The sequence below is a fragment of the Penaeus vannamei genome, chromosome 26 (assembly GCF_042767895.1).
Source record: "Penaeus vannamei isolate JL-2024 chromosome 26, ASM4276789v1, whole genome shotgun sequence".
In the NCBI taxonomy this organism is placed as follows: domain Eukaryota; kingdom Metazoa; phylum Arthropoda; class Malacostraca; order Decapoda; family Penaeidae; genus Penaeus; species Penaeus vannamei.
Genome location: NC_091574.1, coordinates 21319722 through 21343677, shown reverse-complemented (window position 1 = coordinate 21343677; position 23956 = coordinate 21319722). Strand labels below are relative to the sequence as shown.

At 44.1% G+C, this 23956-nt stretch overlaps 2 protein-coding genes across 3 annotated transcripts in view; one reads left to right on the top strand and one right to left on the bottom strand.

Annotated features, from left to right (window-relative positions):
- Positions 1 to 235: 235 nt before the first annotated feature.
- On the top strand, positions 236 to 7404 carry SerRS (Seryl-tRNA synthetase; the record flags this gene model as incomplete). The annotated part of the gene is given in 11 exon segments (XM_070140157.1): positions 236 to 508; positions 2372 to 2482; positions 2788 to 2919; positions 3183 to 3297; positions 3650 to 3828; positions 4074 to 4201; positions 4791 to 4881; positions 5290 to 5479; positions 5765 to 5862; positions 6133 to 6262; positions 7018 to 7404. Coding segments are annotated over 11 exon segments (1548 nt in total), but the record flags the coding sequence as incomplete, so codon positions are not given.
- A 6774-nt stretch (positions 7405 to 14178) lies between these two features.
- LOC113829125 (uncharacterized) overlaps positions 14179 to 23956 on the bottom strand; it is a 23730-nt gene continuing 13952 nt past the window's right edge. Inside the window, exons 2-6 of one of the 2 annotated variants that reach the window (XM_070140156.1) lie at positions 23348 to 23560; positions 19165 to 19299; positions 17976 to 18638; positions 17032 to 17214; positions 14179 to 16980 (exon numbers count right to left, since the gene is read on the bottom strand). In XM_070140156.1, coding sequence (XP_069996257.1) covers positions 15106 to 16980; positions 17032 to 17214; positions 17976 to 18638; positions 19165 to 19299; positions 23348 to 23560 — 3069 coding nt within the window. In that variant the 3' untranslated portion in view covers positions 14179 to 15105. Of the gene's footprint in view, positions 17215 to 17975; positions 18639 to 19164; positions 19300 to 23347; positions 23561 to 23956 lie in introns of both variants that reach the window. The other variant, XM_070140155.1, reaches the window with a different exon arrangement.

Genomic DNA, 23956 nt, shown 5'->3' with positions numbered 1-23956 from the left:
TTTATCTTTCTTTCTTTCTCTCTTTGAAACCGTATTTGTTTTTAACATTTTTGATAGTACTCCAAATGCATACGATAATTAGAAGAAAACCCTTTTGAGACTGAAGGCATCAGTGCACTTCCCACTAGTCCCCCAAAACCCACCTTACCCTCTCCTCCTCCCCATACCCCAAAACCCCACCACAAAACCCCTCCATGAAGTGCACGTGCTGAGGGCGGCCCCTGTCTCATCCCAGGCTGCCCGGGGAAAAGAGGCACAGGAGCCAGCCGAAGCAGAGCCCCTGCCACCAGATGTAGATGCGCTGGAGCGGCACCTAACAGAGTATAGCTACGTGCTGGGCCACCAACCCTGCCAGACTGATGCCAAGGTCTTGGCACGCCTCCCCGGGGCCCCAGATACCAACACACACCCTGCCGTCACGCGCTGGGTTGCACACATGCGCTCATATACACCCCAGGAACTTAAGGATTTGCCTGACCCTCAAGGGCTACAGTTCAGAGTGCCACTGGTAAGGGAGGGGGGTTGGGGCTGCAGGGCTGGGGAAAGTAGTGTAGCGGAAGATATGGAAGCACGGTAGAGGAGAAGGGGCTTCATGCACTTTAGAAGTTGTTTGGGTGTGTTCTGTGATTTTTTCCATGCTTGGAATGTTGCTGTTTTATGTACTAATAATAGATTTTATTTTAAAGAATCTATATAATTCCTTTTCTTTTTTCAAATATCATTGTTGACTTTTTTTATTATCATATATTTTGTTACATTTGGATTTTCTTTTTTTCGCCGGCTTGTTCTTAATATAATGACAATATTTTTTACTTTTGTGTATTACAATTTTGTTTTATTTTTTTCTTTCTTTCTTTTTTTTCATTGATAGTGGAAGGTCAAGGAGCATGGATCTTTGAATTAGTCATTCTAGTTTTACAGAATTTATTGCATTCAGTTGAAAGAAATATTTGTTTGTTTTCATGATGATAGCAGATTTGTTTATCTGTGGTACATATAACTAGCCCATTTGTGTCCCAGAAACACCCTAAACTGATACACTGGGGTTTCTGATGTCATTTATAAATGTACCAGTCAAGACCTGATAAGTAACTGGACAATTAGGAAATCTGCAAAAGCTAAGGTCACCATACAGATATATAATATCATATACTCTGAACCTCATTCATAATTACACTTTAATAAAAAGGAAGACTAGACAGAATTAGAGAGGTACATAGATAGATGCATACTTTCAGGACAAAGCACGTTTGCCTGGCTTGCTTACGGTTAGTATTAGAGAGAGGTGCAACCAAGCATTTTGCAGCTGCGTGTTGCATTAAACTCTTTTGTTTATATATTTATCTCTGTGACCTTGCAGAATTGACTTGTTTTCATTTCAGAAAGAGACAGAGAGATCCATGTCTTTTGTCATTCTGATGTTGGATTGAAGTTTTGAGATTTAATAAAGTATTTTTTTGAGAAACGGGATTGAGTTGCATATTTAGTATCTCTCTTTTTTTCGAGGAATTGATATTTGTGTGTGCGTGTGTGTGTTGGGGCGGGGGGGGGGATTTCGTGTGTTAAGTTGATTTGATTTTTGGATTGCAGATTTCAATTGTATATATTTTGAGTGGTGAAAATTTCTGTGCATCTGTATTGATTTATATTCTACTTTGAATACTGAATGCATGTCTGTTTGTTTTATTCTTATGAAAATGTTATCTAATGTGCAAGTAAAGTGCTCAAAGTAGCATCTTTAACCTATTCATGCCAAGTAGCTTAAGCACACATGCCATGGCCACTGTGATTTTCGTTTATTTTTTTTGTACAGATGGCTTCACTAAGAAGACAGTTACCAGTCCTACCTGTCATACCTGTTTACCCATTTCTTGATTTTCAAAGCTTCTTGAATTTTTATTGTTATGTGTATTGTCAAATTGATATAATGCTTATGCCATCAATAGCAATAATTATAGTAACAATGTTAATGGATTACAAAAAATCATTTTTCCAAAAACTTCAAGGAATGGATTAACCAAGTGTGATATAGGGGCTACTAAGTGACTTCTTGGTGACTGACCACTTGTGGAGCCATCTATGTGTAAACAGACTTCATAAAAACACACAATTACTGTGAATAATGTAGTTGCCCAACAACTGTGGCTTACATTCAACATAATATGTTGTAGGCACTTAAATGGAGAGAGGAATTAAGGCGGGAATGAATTCTGAAAATATAATTTGTTTGAGTTCTCAACTTAAGACATAACGAAATAAAAGTTAATTAGTGTAATGTATTTTCAGTCAAGAATAATTCAAGATGCTATGGTTTCTCTATGTATTTCATTTAAGAACATTATCCATCAATTTCTTTTATTGTTACTTCCAGGCAAAGGAAGCTGAAGGAACAGAGACAAACGTACCCGATGAAATCAAGACCAAGTTAACAGAGCTCACCATGGACCTCTTACGACCACTCACAGTTTCGCAGCTGAAGGAGGTGGGTGTTTGGAAGTTTGGTCTGGATTATTGTATTTTATTTTTTATATATATAAATAATCAGTCTTATTATTAGATGTATACATGTTCATTTGTCTTTACCTATTTATTTATATGTATGTGTGTTTATGTTTGAGTTTGACATCATTAGGGTTTGAGAAGACTTTGTGGAGATTATCATTTTGATTTCATTTCAGGAATGCTTTGGTATCACATTTCACGTGCATAGAACTGTACACAGTGCAATCAGAGACTTAAACTTCGGAACATAATATGCTCATATTAACTTTCCCCGTGCATTCTCAGGTCAGGAAATTGGTTGACGAAGCCATGGCCCAGAACAACGAGGAGCTCGTCAAAACAGAGAACGAGAGAGACTCCATCCTGAAGGAGATCGGAAATCTCGTTCCGGACGATGTACCCGTCAGTGACAATGAGGTATGATTGCCCTTAGTCTTGAGGATATATTGAGGTTTTGTTAATTATCGTATTTGATCAAGTGATATGTTTTTTTATTTATTATTTTTTTCATGTTTGGTTGTTTTTCTTTTTCTTTGTTTTAGTTTCTTTTTCCCCAGTTTTTATTTTATTTTTATTTTTTCTTGATTTTTACGTTTTTTCTTTTCATTTTGCTCTTCCCCTAATTTTTCGTTTTCCTTTCTCTCCATTCTCTTCTTCTCATTGTATCTTTTTCTTTCAAGGATAACAACGCTATCGTGAGAACGTTCGGTGAAGAGACCAAGAAAAAGTATTCACACGTTGACTTGATATCCATGATCGGAGGAGTCGATAGCAAGCGTGGTGCAGTGACCTCAGGTCAGTTCTAGACTATTCTTAGAGATTGCATAATTTGCACTTGCAACTCCCTCCCACTTCCTCTCTCTCCCTCTCTCTCTTTTTCTTTCTCTCTTTTTCTCTCTCCCTCCCTCACTCCATCCCTCTCTCACTCTTACATATTTTCTATAGGTTTTGTCTATCATTTTGTCCAATGTAATTCAATGTAACAGTGAGTGGTTTCCTGAACTAGAATTATCTCGAAATGTACAAAAGGTAATTATGATGATAAAGATAATAATAGTATTAAGAATGATGATATGATAATTAGCTATTATATTGATGATGATAATTCTTGCTCCTCTTTATCATTCTCCTCTTGATCTTTCTTCAGGAGCCCGAGGCTACTACCTCATGGGACCAGCCGTGTTCCTCGAGCGTGCGGTTGTGGAGCTGGCCCTGAGCTTCCTCAACAAGAAGGGCTACACTCCCTTGGTGACACCTTTCTTCATGCGCAAGGAGGTCATGCAAGAGGTTGCGCAACTCTCGCAGTTCGACGAGGAGCTCTACAAGGTTGGAGGATTTGTTGTTAGTTGTAGTGTGGGGTGGTAGTGGTTGGAAAATTGGTTCTTGTTTGATTAGTTGCTTAAAGCTAAAGGGTTGAGTTTTTTTTTTCTTGATATCAAAAGAGTAAATGGTGGTTTATAAACTAAAGTTAGAAATTGATAGATATGATGATTATTGTATGATATCATTCTCATTATTTGCATTTTTTTGTGTATCATATTCTTTCCCTTGCCCCTGCCCCCATAAAACAGGTCTTAGGGAAGGGTGACGTACCTGGATCAGATCTTGTGGATGAGAAATACCTCATTGCCACCTCAGAGCAGCCTATTGCGGCCTTCCACCGAGATGAGTGGATCCCTGTTGATCAGCTGCCTATCAAGTAAGTCTTTCTTTCTTTCTCTCTCTCTCTCTCCCTCTTTCTCTCATTCTCTCTTTCTTTCTTTTTTTCTCTTTCTTTCTCTCATTCTTTCTTTCTCTTTCTTTCATTCTCTCACTTTCTCTCTCTTTCTCTTTATATTCTTAGCATATTTTCCTGTTCTTGTTTAATATTCTTGTGTGTTTTTTTGTTGTTGTTTTTTAATGAGGATTCTAGCAGTTTGGCTGTATTTACATGATATATGTGAAAATTTTAGAATTTGTGATCTCATTCTTGTGTAGGTATTATTTCCACTTCTGCTGTTGCTGTTGAATCTGTCATCTGTGAATATTTTTTTTCTCTTTCTATTACTTTATCATTTAGATTTCATCATCTGTTGATTTGATTTATGTTTTATTTTATTTTTGTGTGAAATTATTTTCATTTTTCAACTGTAAGTATATTTTTTGTTAGGAAGTACCTGACACTATATGCTAAGCAAGTCAGACTGGTACCTCTAATTAAAGAATAAAGAGAATTCAATAAAAGACTTATAAAACCTCATCTGTTAAGGGAATCCAATAATTAAACTGAATTGATTATCTCCCTGCAGGTATTCAGGTTTGTCTTACTGCTTCCGTCAAGAGGTAGGCTCGCACGGGAGAGATACCAGAGGCATCTTCAGGGTGCATCAGTTCCAGAAGGTGAGAGAAAAGTGAGGGGATGATTTTTCATGTGCAAGTTTGAGTATGATATGGAGGTGCGTGTTTTTGTATGTATAGATGCATGTGTTTATATTGATGTTTGTGTGTGGGAGGGATTCCAATATTTTTTTAATGACATGATAATAATAATGATGATGATTACTACTGTTATTACTATTCTTAGTATTTTTATTATTACTATTATTAGTATGTCAGGTGTGTGTCTGTGAGGAGGAGTGAATATGTATGTGCTTGCAATGTGTAAGATTAATTAATAATATAGAAAAACTGTGTCTTTGATTTTAAACAGCAAAGCATAACCTTAAACAATTTTAAGAAGCAAAACCTAAACCCCATGCAAGAATAATTCAAGGATGACAAAAACATTCCTCTGTTTGACCCCCTCAGGTGGAGCAGTTCTGCCTGACGTCACCCCATGATGGAGCTTCATGGGCCATGATGGAGGAGATGATCAGCAATGCGGAGGACTTCTGCAAGGCCCTGGGCCTGCCCTACCGTGTGGTTAACATTGTGTCAGGCGAACTCAATAACGCTGCCGCCAAGAAGCTCGACTTGGAGGCGTACTTCCCTGGATCAGGTGATTTTTTTTCTATCCTTGCTTTTTTTCTCTCTCGTTTCCTTTCTTTGTTTCCTTTTTTTTCTCTTCTCTCTTCACCCTTATTGCTCTCGCTTGTTTTATAGAATAATGTGGATAATGAATTATTTTATCCATATATTCATTAATAACTTTTTTATGTATTCATGTCTTGCATTTTGTATATTTTCTCCAGTCTTTTCTTTTTTTCTCCCATCTTGATGTGAATTTGGTGTGATTTTCCATGCCCATTAGCTCTTCATCATTGTTTTGATTTCTTTTCCATAGCTGCCTACAGGGAGCTGGTGTCTTGCTCAAATTGCCTCGACTACCAGTCACGGAGACTAAAGGTCCGCTATGGAGCAACCAAGAAGATGAACACTGCGGTAAGTGCCTCACAAAGATAAATTGACATAGGGTTTTGTTTTAGAACATTGGGATTATAAGATTTATCCATCATTACTTTTTTCTTTCATATTTTACTATCCTTTCCTTTTTACTTTAGGGAAGAATAAAGATTCCCTGTAGAATCTCTGCTTTTATGCTTGCTTATCTATTAATCTTTTGAAACTTCATTGACTTAATCTACCAATATTACTTTCCAATCTTCTTTAATTCATCCAGAAGCTCATAAGTACAATTTTCCCTCACAAAAGGTCGAGTATGTGCACATGCTGAACGCCACCATGTGTGCGACCACGAGAGTTATCTGTGCCTTGTTAGAGAACTACCAGACTGAGGATGGAATTGTCGTCCCAGATGCCATTAGGCAGTATATGCCAGAAGGTAAGGAAGTACCCAGTTTTTAAGGTGTTCATTATTTGCTTTTATAGGTTATGCTATGATTGACACCACCTCTCTGTGGGACATATCAGGTGGGACATATCAGGTTTATGTTCTGTGTATATTTACTTTATTGTTTTGGTTTGTGAATGGCTTTTGTTTGTTGTATTTCTTTACTCTTTATTATTTATTATATTACTGTTAGTAGTTACATATTTAATTTTTTCCTATCAGTGTTTTTTTTTTTATATCTTGTAATTAAAAGCAAGGTAATCAACAGTCTGCTCCAGTCTGTTACTCAGATCCTTTATGTTGTGATTATATAAAAGACAAATCTTCATTTGTATTGTGGTGTATTTAAAGTTAGACTATATTATTTTCAGTGAGGGTAAATATGGAGCTAATGTGCAACATATACATTTTTGCATTGATGTGTATTTGCGTATTGTTGATGACCATATAGCCTTCAGTTGGATAAATACAGATACCATAAATACCTGCAAAATGTAGGAAGAAGATATATACATATTCATTCAAAAATATGAAATCTGGATTGTATCAGAAACACTTGTTCCTCATTGTAATTACAGATTAGAGAAATGAAAAAGTATACTTGAATTTTAGAAAGATCGAAAGCATGTATATTATGACAAAGGTAAATGTTACTTATATATTTAAGAATAAATGTATATTGAAGAGTAAATGTAAGTTCAAATTTGAGATAAGATTAACAAATATTTTTCCCTCTACATTCACAGCCTACAAAGAATTCATTCCCTTCAAGTATCCAGCGCCGATTGACGAGGAGGCCGCAAAAAAGAAGAAGAAAGGGGGAGGAAAGAATAAGCAAGAAGAGTGATAATAAACGGAGACGGGAAGAACACTGATAAAAGAATGCTTACCTTAATTGACATTTCAGAGATGTAAAGACTTTAATAATTATGACGATAAGTTAAATTTTTCTCCAGCTTTATTAGACGATAAAAAATTCCGCAAAGGGTAAGCTTCGTTTGATCATAACATAAATACTATTTTCTAATTTATATTTATGGATGATTTAGTATAGTGGTGAGAATGCTATCTTGGGCCATTATCAAAGCATGTTTGGTATAAAGTAATTTTGAAATAAACTGTTACAAAGAAAATTGTTTTCTTTGTAATCTCCTCATCAGATGTATATTTCTTTATTTTATACCCAAAAGGAGGGTAAAGGTAAAGTTCAAAGCTTCTTGTGTGCACACAATAAGGAAACCTTTTTTTTTTCAGTTTTTCTTTCTTTCTCTGTTTTCTTCTCTTTTTCTTTTCCTTTTTTTCCATGTGGTTATTTATATTGACAACTTCAATGCTATCTTGGAAAATTTCTGCCTTCTGTCCATGAGTGTGCACATATTTTTATCCTGTAAGAGTTAACTATATTGATATAGCATTACTTCTGAAATATTGAAACAACAGCATCTTCTATAAAGTGAATCTGATTCTGCTCCTTGATATTAACCTTGCTGCAGCTTTAGTTATTGTGATCATATTAACAGTTATTATTGTCACTGCTGCACATATCACGAAATGCAAAAAATTAATAGGATGATAGCGATAGATAGGAAGATTGATGAACAAATAGATGAACTGATAGATAATATATTGATGGATGGATGGAAGTAATAGTACAGTAAAAAAAAATATGTACTATATTATTTCGGTAATTTTGATCACTGGTTCAGAAGCCACCTTATGGAGCTTTAGTTTATTAGGAACATTATCAATCTGATGGATTCCTCGGTTTAATGCTTCTACATTGTATATGAACTCAGTTTTAGCATTGTTTTCGAACTCCTGCACAGACACCATCTATGTAAGCTCTCAGATACACAGGCATACACACACTAAACATAGTACATTTATTTGAAATATATGCATATGATGTATCTATGTTTGCTTTCTTTTTTTACGTTTTACATAACTCAATGTGAAGAACAGATGATTTTTTACATTTTCAATTCCAATATCAATGTAGCGTTTCAAAACTCGAAACAAGTAATATTTTCACATATTTTAATTAATTTATTTGTGTACATTTACTGAACTTACTGGAAGAACATTCATGTATCATTAATGCTTCTTGGCTTTTTCTTTCCCTCCGATTTTGTTCTTGTTCTTTCCTCGATTATTCTTCTCTTCCCTCTCCTCCTCCTTCTGTCGCCTCTTCCTCTCTTTCTCTTCTCTCCCATTCCTCTCGCCGGATTGTGGCCTCCTTGGATCACGAGGAAGCCGTGCGTGGCGTTCTTGCTCAAGGTCTATATAAGTACTTATATAGACCTTGTTCTCGCTGTTCACGGCCTTATGCGTGCGGCAGGCTGACCGGAGTCTTTCCTTCACCCCGAACCCTCGGCCTTTTCCTCTGCAGTTGGCAGCATCGTCCTGCTCTGCTGTCTCGCACTGCGGGCTAGGCAAGGTCTATTATTAGTACTTGTATAGACCTTGGGGCTAAGGTCTTCCGGCCGCGGACGCTCGTCTGGAGGATATCCAGGACGCTGAGGGCAACTCCCAGCAGAGAGTCCCAGTTTCGGTACACTCCGAGGTTCTTCCTCAGGGAAGGAATGTCGGCTGACCTAAGCTCGACGCCCCTCGGTTCCTACAGACGACGGAGCTCGTCGTCGATGCCAGTGATCATCCCGCCGAGCTTCTTTCTCAAGGCCCTTGCTCGCTCGCTCGAGACCCAGCACCAGCTTTTCGCTGCTGAGCACGTCCTTGAGGACGAAACCATCACTTGTAAGCTTATGGCTAAGCAAGTCCACACATTGTTTGATATTGGGCAGGAAGTAGGGCTGGTGGTGGCTCAGTGCAAATTGTAGTTCTATCAAATTTCAGCATAAGAGAAAAGTTTGAATTTCAATACGCGAACGCTATATCAGTTATGGAAAAGATCTGATTTTTCGTTAGAAATGTAATTGCTTCTGAGATGAATTGTGTATCGGCGCCATTTTGCTTGTTTACTTTTAATTTCTAAATCTGTGAAAGCTTTTCTGAATGTTACGACGATGCATCTGCACTTACACACAAAGTGGAGGTGTGTTTTATAAGAGAGACAACAAAGGTACGGAATATGAAAGATGGAGCGCCAGAACGAGAAGTGAGAAAAAAAGTACAAGTACGAGAGAATGTAGAAAAGGAAAGAAAAACAGGAAATGGGAGAACGAGATTGCGAGAACTCGAGTTAGGAAACGGACAAATTCTTGTGTCGCATTCCTGATTTTCAGTATTAATTTATCATGGGAAAAAAATGTGTGCACATACATATTTATATATATACAATTATATATATATATATATATATATATATATATATATATATATATATATATATATATATATATATATACACACATACATACACACACACATACCCCCAAGCCTATACCCGCTGTTGCCGTGGTGTTTTTAGGAAACGGAGGCTGGGACCCTCTCTGCCTCGGGCCTCTTCCCAAGACTCAACTAATTTTGCACGGCCTTCTCCCCTTCCCTTTTCGTTTCCTGATCTTATCCAACTTCTACTGTCCACTTGCTAATGTGTGAAAGCTGTGTTGAAAAGAAAGGCTGATTGTGCCATTCAAGAACGGCCTGGGAGACCCTTGGGCACAGTATTCCCCTGTTTAGTTGTCTAGCCCAGTGTTGTCCAAACTGGGGTCCGAAACGTAGATCATAAGGGTACGTGAACAAACAAGGAACACACACACACAGAAACCATGTTCTATGATTTTTTTTTCATTCGTGTATTAAATTGGAATTTAATGACCAACACTCCTGCAATGCAGTCTTTTCATAAGTAGTATATTATGTGCATCATCATAAGTAGTTAGTTTAGCCATGGTGGACGGGGGGGGGGGGGGGGGTACGTAACAGTACAAGAAGGTAATATAGGGTACAATAGGCGAAAATGTTTGGACAACACTGGTCTAGCCCTTACCCCTCAAGGGCACCATGAGGGGTGGACTATTTCCCTCCCCAACATACTCTAGGCTTATCATGACCAATGATGAAGAATTTGTACCATTATTAGGAGCATCGAGGCTTGCTCCTTTTTCAAATAGCCCCACTGGTTTCATGTGTCCCTGCTCCCCGACCCCGGACTCTCAGACTTTGACCACGACTCTGAATACTGCCATTACCCCCTCCTCAGTGTCTACTATCACATCAGTCCAGTCATACATCCAGGTCAGTACTCAATCCTCGGGAAGTATTTCTCTTCTGCCAACATCCTCTACTCGATCTCCTCCACCTCCACTTTCTTTAGTCTTAATGTCCACATCTCCGCAGTGCTACCTCTCTCAGCACTACTCCCTTTTCCACACATCCCCGTCCTACTACTCCCACCTCTACAAACATGTTTAGCCCAGCCAAATGGGATCGGATTTTCGTTTTTCCCTCCACGGCCACTTTGACAACACTCTCCTCCAGCAATGACTCCACCAACAAGCAGGCAGAGCTTCCTCCCGCATCCGCCCAGATCGTTCTCGTCTTGTCACGGCCACATCCGAATCCCAAGCTATAGCATTAACAGTCCTAAATGACAACTGGCAAACCTATTCCTGCCCAATCTCATCCCTCACTCAATACTTGCACCGGAACTGTCTCCATCTCCCGGACAAACTGTCATGTCTACGACAAGGATTGGTCAGTTTGTGAAGAAGACTTACTCGCCCGCCTCTTGGACTATGGTGCCGTATCATTACAGTGCTACACCCTTCCCCTGCAGGCCGCCGTAAGTCCCCCACCAATATTGCTAAGATTATCATCCGTAGACATGACTTCCCCTTTACTGTTTACCTTTGCGGAGAGTCCTTCCCTGTCCGACCATACCGACCTCCCGCCAATGTCGGAAATTGTTACCGTTCCACAGCGCGATGCCCGATGTGTGCTCAACCTGGCCATAATCAATCAAACTGCTCTACACAGTCACGCACGAGTGCCAATTTGCGGCTCCCATAATGTATTTTACAGGGGCTGCTCTCCCAACAAGTTCCAGTCTGAAGTGGCGATTCTCAGAATGAAATTGGCCTCACCTTAAGCGAAGCCAGACAGGAAACACATCGACGAGTTTTTCTCTCACTCCCTACTCCAAAAATGTCCTTCGCTCTCCCTTTCTTCCAAAGATGTCTCTACATTTCCCCCAGTAACTCTTTCTCATCCCTCTTCTACCCCCCCCCCCTATCTCAGTCAAATTCTTCTAAATTCAGACACCCTAATCTCCACCACTATTCCAGACACTCCTTTCTCTACTTCCCCGGTACCTACCCCTCTTCCTCCTCGCCTAACTCATCGTACAAAACAAACTAAACGCTCCATTCAATCTCCTACCCGACCCCCACCCCCTCCACCAACCTCTCCCTCCATCCCTCAAACATTTACCCCCTCTTCTCCCCCTCAAAGAAAACCTTCGTTTCTCGGACCTCCCCAACCAACTCCACTTCGGAAACACTCGAAGAGATTCAAAACTATCCAATCATGATCCAAGATAACATGCCAGCGCCTCATCCATCCTCCAGTCTCTCTGCTCCCATTCCCTCTATACACTCAAAGAAACTGCCGACATCCATCCTCCTCCTACTCCTGCACCCCTCCTCCCACTCCCTCCCAAAACACCCCATCCCCCCCTTCCTTTCACATTATCCCTTCCGATTCCCCCTGGATACACTTGTGACCCTTTATCACAACAAACCTCTTCCCTAGACGAGGAGGACTACAAAGAGTAAAGGAGGAGTAGGAAGAGGAGGGCGAGGATAAGAAGAAGAAGAAGGAGGAGGAGGAAGAGGAAGAGGAGGACGAGGATGAGAAGAAGAAGAAGGTTTAGGAGGAGGAGGAGGAGGAGAAGGAGGAGGAGAAGAAGAAGAAGGAGGAGGAGAAGGAGAATGAGATGGAGAAGAAGAAGAAGAAGAAGAAGAAGACAGAGAAGGAGGAGGAGGAGAAGTAGGCGTAGGAGTAATAATAATGATAGTATCAACGATGATAATAATAGTAACAGCACTCGTATCAGTAATAGAAATACTAGTAGTAGTAGTAATAGTTATAATTGTAGTAGTAGTAGTAAATGCAGTGATATCATAATCATAATCATAACAATGATAATGATAATAGTAATAATAATTATCATTGCTACTACTATTACTACCACTACTACTAATAATAATAATTATTATTATTATTATTATAATAACAATGATAATAATAATAATAACAACAATAGTAGTGGCAACAACAACAACAACAACAACAACAACGATAATAACAATAATAATTATGGCGATGATGACCAGAATCTGTTTAATCACACCGCAGAGTAAGTAGTTGACCAAGAAGCAACAGCAACATTTGCAAGACATCGATGAGGTGATATTCTCTCACAAAATTCGACCAGGAGGCGATAACACACGCAGCCACACCGCGCTCATACTTCAAGGAGATCGATTGTCTTTTGTCATCGGCGCGGGGGTACACCTTTCGCAAATCACGGAACAAAATGATAATGATTATTGTATACATTAAATGAAAATAGATGAATGGATGAATGATAGAATTAAGTTTTTGTTTGTGTAAATTACTCTATTCTGTTAAGTGGCTTAGATAATGCAATGGTGTATTTGAATTGAATGTGTATTTATTTTCTTCTATATTATGAGATTAGTTTGTAATCCCTCTGTGTTGTTATTATTCACATTGCTACAAGGTTCATAAAAATTTTTTTAATTACCTATTGTTTTAGATCAGTGTATATGAATTCTCCGCTTATTCGAAAGGATTTAATGAATTTATTAGTACAGTGAAATCAATTTAAATGTTAAATTACAGTATAAAGGAACACTGTACATGAATTCTGCGCTAATTCGAACGGGCATAATTGAAAGTACGTTATTTAATGTCTCAATATGAAAAAAATGAAAGATACTCATCCTAAAATGTGACCATTTTTGTGTAATTTTTGGTCATAATGGCTTTCGAAAACTACAGTTGAATAGACAAATAATGTAATTTAGAAAGGAAAGTAGTAATGATATCATCAAACAGAATTTTTAAAAGTTGACGTTGAAAAAATGTAATATTATGTAATTAGGCTTACTATCATTAAATATTTGTTGGTTATTAGTATTTGTTAGTCAATTGTTCTTTGTCATATTTATTTTATTTTCCAGGCTTTTTCTGTTTCTTTTTTGCTTCTTTTTTCCTTATTTACAATTTGTTATTTATGACGTTATTATTTTCGGTTCTTTATTCTTTATATATTCTTTATTGTTTCGTATCTTTATCATATTTATTTGCTAGTCTTGTGCAATTTGTTATTCGTTATTTATTTCTTACTTCTTTATTTATTCGATGTTATTTCTTGTTTCTTAATTCTTGCTCATGTTATTTTCGAGTTCAGTTTTTTTCAACCATTTGTTACTTGTTGATTACTAATTATTATTTCCATTCATTATTTGCCATTTGTTATCCTTATACATTCTTTTCTTGTGCATTTTATTGTTTGTGATTTTTTTCCGATTTATGAAAGGATAGACGAATTAAGATTTTGAATATCTTTATAATATTTGTTTTTCTTTACATTGCGAATAATAATTATTATTTACGAATACTGTATTGTGAAGTTTTTTAAGAATATATATATTTTTTCACTGCAAACTACTACCATCTTATAATTCATTGATAAATTCATTTGTTTATTTTTTTACTTTGCCAAGAATGCTTCTTTTTTGTTCATTTTAGCCTTATTTACCTAAAAGGTCATAAATCACATTGCTGCAATTCGTTTACTAATCTATATAAACAGATTTTTTTTATGGGTTTAGGCCATAAAGTTTGTAAAACATAATTATTAATCTCAATGACTATCTATATGTTCAAAATCATAAAATAAGGAGAAAAAAAGATTGTTCTATATCACAATTCATTGATAATTTTTGTTAAATATACAATATACATACACCATCATGAGCAAGTACATTAGAGAGCGAGAGAAAATACGGAATCTAAATCTCTATTCAGGCGATTGTCTTTTGTTTTTAAAGAGATTCATAGGACTTATAGATATAGATACAGGTATATAAATGAAAAAAAATGAATGATTATACAATTAAATCTTCATTTGGCACGAAAATTGTGATCATGGAAGGGTTTAAGCACCAATTGTTTATTAAATAAATCAAATTTACAGAGGGAAAGAAAAGAATAAGATAGACAGATAGATAGAGAGAGAGAGAGATACAGACAGACAGACATACAGACAGAAGACAGCCATAGGTAAAGGCAAAGAAAACAGAAGGAAAGAAAAAAAGAGACAAAAAATCTTTTTTACAATCAAGACATTAAGTTAACGTATTGCCCTCTGTTCGGCTACCTCCATCATAAAATAATTAAAAACAGTACCTAAAAGAATATGACAAGACCGTTGATGTCTTCGTTAACCTTCTAACACTCTGGGCGCCATTTTTGTCCTCCGAGAGAACCCGTGAACAGAAGAACAAGAGAACACGAGAAAAGAGAACATTTCTTCTCTCGGCGACTACTTTTTCAAGGCATGAGTGTTCAGTGTTCTCAAAGCAATGGCCCGGAAATGCGTTTTTTATTTGTCTTGTGCGTAATACTTTCATCTGTATACATTAGCATTATGTTCACGTCGATGCACTGCAAGTATGAGATAGCGTGCATAGATGTGAAGATATCGAAGCTTCTCTTACGGATGAATGTCTGAATGAACAAAACATTTAATGAACGTATTTTCGGGAAGTTGGTCCGAGAACCCCTTGGACGCGCATCTCTCTTTGTGCAAGATACCAAGAAGTCTTCCTCCGCGCCCGTCCTCAGTCTCGCGGATCCTCGACGATCTCCTCCTTGAGTTTCTCGACGGCGGCGCTGTGGCCGAGGCGGCTGATGCCCGTCCTCACGCTGGACGTCTTAGCATCCTCCTTCTCCATCTCTCCTATGAAGGCCTTGAGTCGGGTGATGCCCAGCGTCGGCGAGTCGGGCAGCTTCAGGTTGGTCGGGGAGGGCGGCCGCACCTCCACGCCGACGACGGGGAAGTAGTCGCTCTGCTCTGCCTCCTCGTCTTCCTCTTCGTCTTCGTCGTCGTCCATCTCGCTTTCGCTTCGACGGTCGTCCGGAGAGGTGCCCTGAGTCTGGCGTTCCGTCTCTGGGGAAGTGGTGACGACGTCCTCCTCGACGACCGTGAATTCGGGCTGAGTGAGGCTCACCCTCGGCCCGGCAGTGAGGCTGACCGTCAGCTTCGGTTTACGGAGAGTGACGGTTGCCTCCGCGTCGGCCGCCGCCGCCTCGAGGTCGGCTGATAGGCGCACGTGGTCGCCAGAGCCCACGGAGTCGCGGCTCCTCGCCTGGTCCTTAAGACTCCCCGAGCTCGAGGAGGAAATATCACAGTCAATGAAGTTGGTCTTGGGGAGAGGCTCGTCGCTCTCGACGCTCGTGGTGGAGATGGAGGAGGGCCTGCGGCCGCCCAGGCCCTTGGCTGCGTCGCCGTCTAGGGAGCCCTCTCGCTCGCGGGACAGGCGCTTCTTACTCTCCTTGGCGCTGAGGATCGCGTTGATCTGCTCCAGGGAGATGTTGCCGTCCACGACCTTATCCTCCACGGCCCTGGGCTCCTCCTTCGGGGTCGAGGTCATCCCGGGCACCGGCCTGTTGGAGCGCGGGATGTCGTGCGCGGGGGACTTCTCTCGGATTCTGGTCTTCTCGGGCACCATCGGCGGCGGATCCTGCTCTCTGGAGGCGCTGGAGGACCGGCTGTAGGTGCTGCCCCGCGACTCGCCGCTCGCCTGAAAGCCGCAGCGCAGGGTGACCGCCACCTCCTCGTCCTTGGGGCCCTCGCTCTCCTCCGGCAGGGCAGGCACGACGTTCAGCGTGGGTACCGGTCCCTTTGGCGTCGAAGGGGCGTCCGCCACTTTCGCTTCCCGAGGAATCGCTGGCTCGGCGGCCGCGGCTCCCTCGGCCGCTTCCGAATTCTTTCTCATATCAGGAGACGAACCTTCCTTCTCCTCCTTAGCATTCTCTTTCTTCTCTTTGGACATCTTCCTCTGCAGGAACTTGGAGAAGGCGTTGCTGTTCTTGCCCTTGACCTCGTAGTCGCCCTTCCCGCAGTCGGCGCGCCCCACGTCCAGACTCCCGGACCGCTTGCGCCCAAAGATAGCCATGAACTTGCCCGATTTCTTCTCCGGCGAATCAGGCTCGCTCTTGCACGACCCGGAGCTGTCGTTGGTGTTGCTCCTGCGCCGGAAGGGGCTTCTCGGCGGCGTGGCTCCAGCGCTGCCGCCGTTGGGCTTCGCCAGCCTCGGCTTCTCGTTCTCGTTCAGAGCTCTTATCGAAGCCGGGGACGAGGTTTCGGACGTGGAGGGCGTGTGGTGCGGGGAAGGAGGCTTCGGGGAGGCCTGCGAAGCTTTCCGCTGGCCGTCTGGAGTCCCACTTGGCTTCACGCTTCGCAGAACGTCTTCGTCCAACTGGTCGTACTCGGACTCGTCTCCCGCGCTCTCCTTGAGCGTCACCGAGACTTGCAGGAATTCCGCCTCCGATCCCTGTCTCGAGAGGGAGCCCTGCGAGGACAGGTCCTGGTCCCTCGAGACCGAGCTGAAGGAGCTGGGGCTGTCCTCCTTCGCCTCCGGAGACGCGCTGCCCCCCGCCCGCTCAGAGTCCTCCGGCGTCCTTTCCTGAGCCTTCCCTTTCTCTCCTTCGCCCTCGGCCGCCGGCGCCGGGACTCTCCCTCGCGGCTTCGGCTCCAACTGCGCGTCGGGGTCGGGAACCTTCGGCGTATCTTCCCTCTTGGCTTTGTCCTCCTCTTCCATATCCTTCGAAGGTCGACGCTCTGTCTCCTTGGGTTTGTCCTCCTCCTTGTCCTTTTCCTTCTCCTCTTCCGACTCGCTCGACGACGAAGATGGCGGCGATCTGTTGGCTTTCGTTGAGGGATTCTTCTATAAATGAGAAAAAAAAGGTTAATCTGACACTCTCTCTCTCTCTCTCTCTCTATCTCTCTCTCTCTCTCTCTCTCTCTCACTCACTCACTCACTCACTCATTTACTCACTCACTCACTCTCTCACTCATTTACTCTCTATCTCTCTCTATCTATCTCTCATTAACTCTCTCCTTCTCTCTCTCCACAGAGTGGAATTGCATATGAAAAAAAACATCCAAACATCCATTGAGACAAAAAAGGAGAAAGAGAAAAGGGGGAAAAGAAAGAGAAAACGAAAGAGGAAGAAGCAGAGAAACAACGAGAATGAACAAAGACCTTGATAAAAGACAAGTGACAAAGCCAGCGCGAGAGCAAACGGACGCAGAGGTCAGATACGCTTCGAGATTTGAGGACCAGAAAGAGAAATAAAAAACTGAAAGGAAAAATAAGCTTATCGATTGGGACTTCCTCCGTCGGGCCACCACGCATCCTGTCGCTCTCGCCTTTGGCTCTTAAATAAAGCCGCTAATTTTACATCGTGTTGGTGTGACGAGTAAAATGGATGTTGATGTGGGCGTTTTTTTTCTTTCTTTCTTTCTTTTTTGATGTAGGTATATACGTGTACACATATATGAATGTATGTATTTATGGTCACGCACATTGACGCACACTAATCCACATACACACTCACAAAAGGATACACGCATACAAGCACACACACATACATATAAATATATATGCATGTATGTATGTATTATCAGTGTCACTGCTCAACATACCTCCCTGCTCTCCTTCTCCCGAGCGTCGACGCCCTCCTTGACCGCCTCCTCTGCTCCCTTTCCTTCCCTTTCCTCGTCTCCCTCTTCGCCCGACTTGGCCAGCACGGAGTGGACGCCCCTGGAGAGCGGGATGCTCGGCGAGGGGGACTTCTTCCTCTCGGGCGTCCCTCCTCTCCTCTGCGTCTCCGGCGAGGACGTCTTCAGGAGCTCGCCTTCAGGGCGGCTCAGCAGAGGACTCTTGCCCAGAGGGATGATCGGATTCTTGTTAGGGCGCTTCGGGCTCGGCGTCAAGGACGACTCCTTCGCCTCCTTCGCCTCCCCGACGTCCCCTCGAGGCGACAAGTGCTTCTTCAGCTTCACCCCAAATGTGGCCTCAGGATCGAGCTCCTTCGGCGGGTCCTCTCCTTCGGCCTTGTCCCTGTCCTTCTTGCCGTCGGAGGGCCTCCTGTCGACCTTCCTCAGCTTCACGGCGTCGATCCTGATGGGGCCCAGAGGGTTCACGGGGATCCTCTGCACCTTCTTGGGCTGGATGAGCTTGGGTTCCTCCTCCTCCTGCTTGGCCTCGTCCTCCTTGGCCTCGTCCTGCTTGGCCTCGTCCTCAGACTCACTCAAGGACGAGGTTGCGGGCGACGTCTTGGATCGCGCGGGCAGGGTTGCGCTTTTCTGCCGATTAAAAAAATAATAATTACCATCATCGTTTTTTTTAATCCTCTTCTCATTCTGCCATTTCTACCATTCTTTCTATTTTTTTTTTTCTGTCCGACTCTACACGTAAAGCATTATTGGTTATGAATGACCATGAAAATCAATTAGTCGAAGTTCCTTATAAATTCCTACCCTGCACAAATATCTTCAATAGACCACCCCAGTTAACCACACTAACAAGACATTCCCATTCACAATATCATATCTCTCTCTCTCTCCCTTGTGTTATCTTAATTTCTCTTATCTCATCTCTCTCCTATCTTTATCTATCTTTATCTCTTATTTCATCTCTCTTCTATGTTTATCTCTCTTATCATATCTCTCTTATCTCCATCTCTCATATCCCTTCCTCATCTTTCTCCTATCTTATCTCTCATCCTTACCTCTCTCCTATCTTCATCTCCACCTTCATCATTCTCTCCTTATCCTATCCTAACCCCCCCCCACCCCCACCTTCCCCCCTTCTAACGCCCTCCGCCCTCACCTCTTGCGAAGAGTCACCTGATCGAGGCGCTGGCAGGTTCGAGTCCGACCGATTCCCCGACCCACCCGTTGGTCTCAGCAGGGAGCTCCTCAGGACCGACATCCAGTGGTCTCTCTCCTCGCTCGTCTCGGCTGCCTGGAATAGGGAAAGGGGGGGAGGGTGGTGAGTCTGGTGGGAAGGATGGGGAGGGGGAGGGAGAGGGGGAGGGGGGTGAGTGAGGTGGGAAGGATGGGGAGAGGGAGAGGGAGGGGTAGGGAGAGGGGAAGGGTGGTGAGTGAGATGGGAAGGATGGGGAGAGGGAGGAGGAGGGGGAGGGGAAGGGAGGGGAAGGAGGGAGGGAGGGAAGGGAAGGGAATGGATGGGAGGGAGGGAGAGAGAGAGAGAGAAAGGAGAGGAGAGGGATGGAAGGGACAGAGAGAAAAAGCGAGAGAGAGAAAGATAAGAAAAGAAAAAGAGAGACAATCACAGACACACAAACGAAGCCAAACAAACAAAAAAACACAAATACATCCAAACAGAAAAAAACTAGAATGAGGAAGAAACATACAGCTAAAAGCAAAATAACAAACAAAAAATAAATAACCGTAGAAGCAAACAACCAAAGCCAGAGAGAGAGAGAGAAGCTGACACCACAAGCTTCCTGTGACAAAGGCTGCACGGGACGGACCGTATCCTGCCGCTCCTGCTTTGTGCTCCGAATCTCAGGGCTTCATAGATACATACCTTGCAGTGTTGTTATATTTAAACATGATCCAACAGTTGTTTTATACGCTTTCGAGGGTTCATATTTACTTTGCATTTTATATACTCATGATCCCTACCCCTTCGAGACTTCATATATTCCTTGCAGCGTTATGTATATACACATGATCCCTCGGTTGTTCTCAGGGCTTTATAGATATACACCTTGCAGTGTTGTTATATTTAAACATGATCCAATAGTTGTTTTATACTCCTTCGAGGCTTCGTATTTAAATTGCAGTTTATATACACATGATCCCTCAGTTGTTTTATACTCCTTCCAGGATTCATGTACACTTTTCAGTGTTGCTATATGTACATGATCCCTCAGTTCTATACTCCTTTTTTCTCTTCTCTCCCCCCACGTTTACTAGGTAATTCCTTCCCTTAGCATGATTTGTCATATTTTCCATTGCATATTACCTCCCTTTGTTCCATTCTTCACACATTAATTCCGTTTTAAATTTCCTCCACCCTTCCCTCCCTTAAATATCACCTCTCCCCCTTCACTATTTTCCCTTATTCCTCCCTCCCTCTCTTTCCTTCCTTCCGTCCCTACCCTATTTACCTTTACTCCTTTGCCTCCCTCCTTCTTCTACCCTCCCCGCCTAATTACTTCCCCTTCCTCCCTTTCTAACGCCCTCCATTTTCTATCACCCACCTTTTCTCCCTACCCTTCTTTTCCCACCCTGTTTCCCCTTTCTCTCTTTCTTTCTTCTCTCCTTTCCTACCCTATCCTTCCGTCTCCCTCCCTGGTTTAATTTTCCTTCCCTTCCTCCCTTCCCAACCCTCCCCTATTTCCCTCGCTCCCAGCCCTCCTTACCAACGCAATATGCTTGAGGGTTTCTCTCTCTCTCTCTCTCTCTCTCTCTCTCTCTCTCTCTCTCTCTCTCTCTCTCTCTCTCTCTCTCTCTCTCTCTCTCTCTCTCTCTCTCTCTCCCTCTCCCTCTCCCTCTTTCTCCCTCTCCCTCTCCTCTCTCTCCCTCTCCCTCTCCCTTCTCCCTCTCCCTCTCCCTCTCCCTCCTCTCCTCCTCCCTCCTCCTCCCTCCTCCCTCCTCCCTCCCTCCCTCCTTCCTCCCTCCCTCCCTCCCTCCCTCCCTCCCTCCCCCAATCTCTCTCTCTCTCTCTCTCTCTCTCTCTCTCTCTCTCTCTCTCTCTCTCTCTCTCTCTCTCTCTCTCTCTCTCTCTCTCTCTCTCTCTCTCTCTCTCTCTCTCTCTCTCTCTCCCTCCCTCTCTCTCTCTCTCTCCGTCTCTCCCTATCCCTCTCTCTTTCTCTCTCTCCCTCTCTTTCTCTCCCTCCCTCTCCCTCCCTCCTCCCTCCCTCCCTCCCTCTCCCTCCCTCCCTCTCCCTCTCCTCTCTCTCTCTCTCTCTCTCTCTCTCTCTCTCCCTCTCTCTCTCTCTCTCTCTCTCTCCTTTCTCTCCCTATCCCCTTCCTCCTCCCCTCCTCCCTCCCCTTCCCCTCCCTCCCTCCCTCCCTTCCCCTCCTCCCCTTCCCTCCCCTTTCCCTTTCTGTCCCTCCATCCCTTCCTCCCTTCCCTCCCTTCCCTCCCTTCCCTCCCTCCTCCCCTCCCACATGCTTGAGAATCCTCTTCCTCCCTCCTCCCTCCCTTTCCCTACCCAAACCCTCCCTCTTCCTTCCCTCCCCTGCCTTCCCTCCCTTCCTTCCCTTCCTTCCCCCTTCCCTCCCTCCCTCCCTCCCCATCCTTACCAACACAATATGCTTGAGGTTCTCTCCTCCTCCCTCCTCTTCCCAACCTTTCCTCCCTCCCCTTACCTCCCTCCTTCCTCCCCTTCCCTCCCTTTCCCTTCCTTTCCCTTCCCCTTCCCCCATCCCCTTCCCTCCCCCCTTCCCTTCCCTCCCTCCCTCCCCTCCTTCTTTCTTTCTCCCCCCTCCCTCCCCATCCTTACCAACACAATATGCTTGAGGTTCTCTCTCCCTCCCTCCCCACATTCCCTCCCCTCCCTCCCTCCCTCCCTCCCCTCCCTTACCTCCCTACCCTCCCCCTCCCCTCCCCCTTCCTTCACAATATGCTTCCCCTTCCCCTCTCTTCCCTCTCTCTCTCCCTCCCCTCCTCCCCTTCACAATATGCTTGATGTCTTCTCCCCTCCCCCTCCTTTCCCCTCCTTTCCCTCCCCTCCCTCCCCTCCCTCCCTTACCTTCCCTTCCCCTTCCCTCCCTCCTTCCCTTCCCTCCTCTTCCTCCCTCCCTTCCCCTCCCCATCCTTACCAACACAATATGCTTGAGGTCTCTCTCTCCTCCCTCCCTCCCCTTCCTCTCCTTTCCTCCCCCCTCCCTCCTCCCCCCCTTCCCTTCCCTCCCTTCCCTCCCCTTCCCTCCCTCCCCTCCCTTCCCTTCCCTCCCCTACCTCCCTCCCCCCTCCCTCCTTCCTCCCCACCCTTCCCTTCCTCCCTTCCCCTTCCCTCCTTCCTCCCCTCCCCTTCCTTCCTCCTCTCCTCCCCCCTCCCTCCCTTCACCTCCCCATCCTTACCAACACAATATGCATGAGGTTCTCCTCTCTCTCTCTCTCCTCTCTCTACCTCCCTTCCCTCCCCCTCCTCCTCCCCCTCCCCCCTCCTTTCCCTCCCTCCCTCCCCTCCCTCCCTTACCTTCCCTCCCCTCCCCTTCCTTCCTCTCCCTTCCCCCTTCCCTCCCTCCCCTCCCCTCCCCATCCTTACCAACACAATATGCTTGAGGTTCTCTCTTCCTCCCTCCCTCCCTTCCCCTCCTTTCCCTCCTCCCCTCCCTTACCTTCCCTCCCTTCCCTTCCCTCCCCTTCCTCCCTCACCTTTCCCTTCCCTTCCTCCCCTCCCTCCTCCCTCCCCTCCCCCTTCCTTCCCCCTCCCTTCCCTTCCTCTCCCTTCCCCTTCCCCTTCCCCTCCCTTCCCTTCCTTCCCCTCTCCTCCCCCCTCCCCTCCCTTCCCCTCCCCACTCCACTTACCAACACAATATAGCTTGAGGTTCTCCCCCTCTCTCTCTCTCTCCCTCTCCCCCTCCCCTCTTCCTTCCCTCCTTTCCTCCTCTTTCCCTCCCTCCCTCCCCTCCCTCTCCTTACCTTCCTTCCCTTCCCTCCTTCCCTTCCCTCTCTCCCTCCTCTTCCTCCCCTCCCTTCCCCCTCCCGCATCCTTACCAACACAATATGCTTGAGAAGTTCTCTCTCCCTCCCTCCCTCCATTCCCCTCCTTTCCCCTCCCTCCCCTCCTTCCCCTTCCTCCCTCCCTTACCTTCCCCCTCCCACTTCCCTCCCCCTTCCCCCCCCCTCCCCCTCCCTTTCCCTTCCCTCCTCCCTCCCCTCCCTCCCCTTCCTCCCAACACAATATGCTTAGGGTTCTCTCTCCCTTCCCTTCCCTCCCCTTCCCCTTCCCCTTCCCCACCTCCCTCTCCCTCCCTTCCTTCCCCTCCCTTCCCTTCCCCTTCCCCTCCCTTCCCCTCCCCATCCTTACCAACACAATATGCTTGAGGTTCCTCCTGCCGAGCGCGAAGGGGAAGTGGGACTTCAAGAAGCCTCTCTTCTTCTCGCTCACTTCCTCCAGCATCGTGAGGTCGAGCGAGCCCTTGAAACCCGCCAGCTCCTTGTAGTCATGCTCCGAGTAGTAGTACATGAGGAGCTGGCCCTTGAGGACGAAGTAGTAGCGCTTCCAGGAGCCGAAGGGACCCTGTGGGAGGGAGAGGGGGAGGAAGGGGGAGAGAAATCGGTGAGATGGAGGTGAAATAATAATAATAGTGATATTAATAATAATAACAAGGATGATGATGATGATGATGGCGGTGGGGGAGGAAGGGGGAGAAAATCAGTGAGATGGAGGTGAAATAATAATAATAGTGATATTAATAATAATAACAAGGATGATGATGATGATGATGGCGGTGATGGTGATATTGATGATGATGATGATGATGACGACGATCATGATGATGATAATAATAATAATGATAATAGTGATAATGATAACAATCACAATAATATGAATGAATATAATAAAAACAACAATAATAACAATAATGAAATTGATAATAACAATAGTAATAATAATGATAATGATAATAATAAA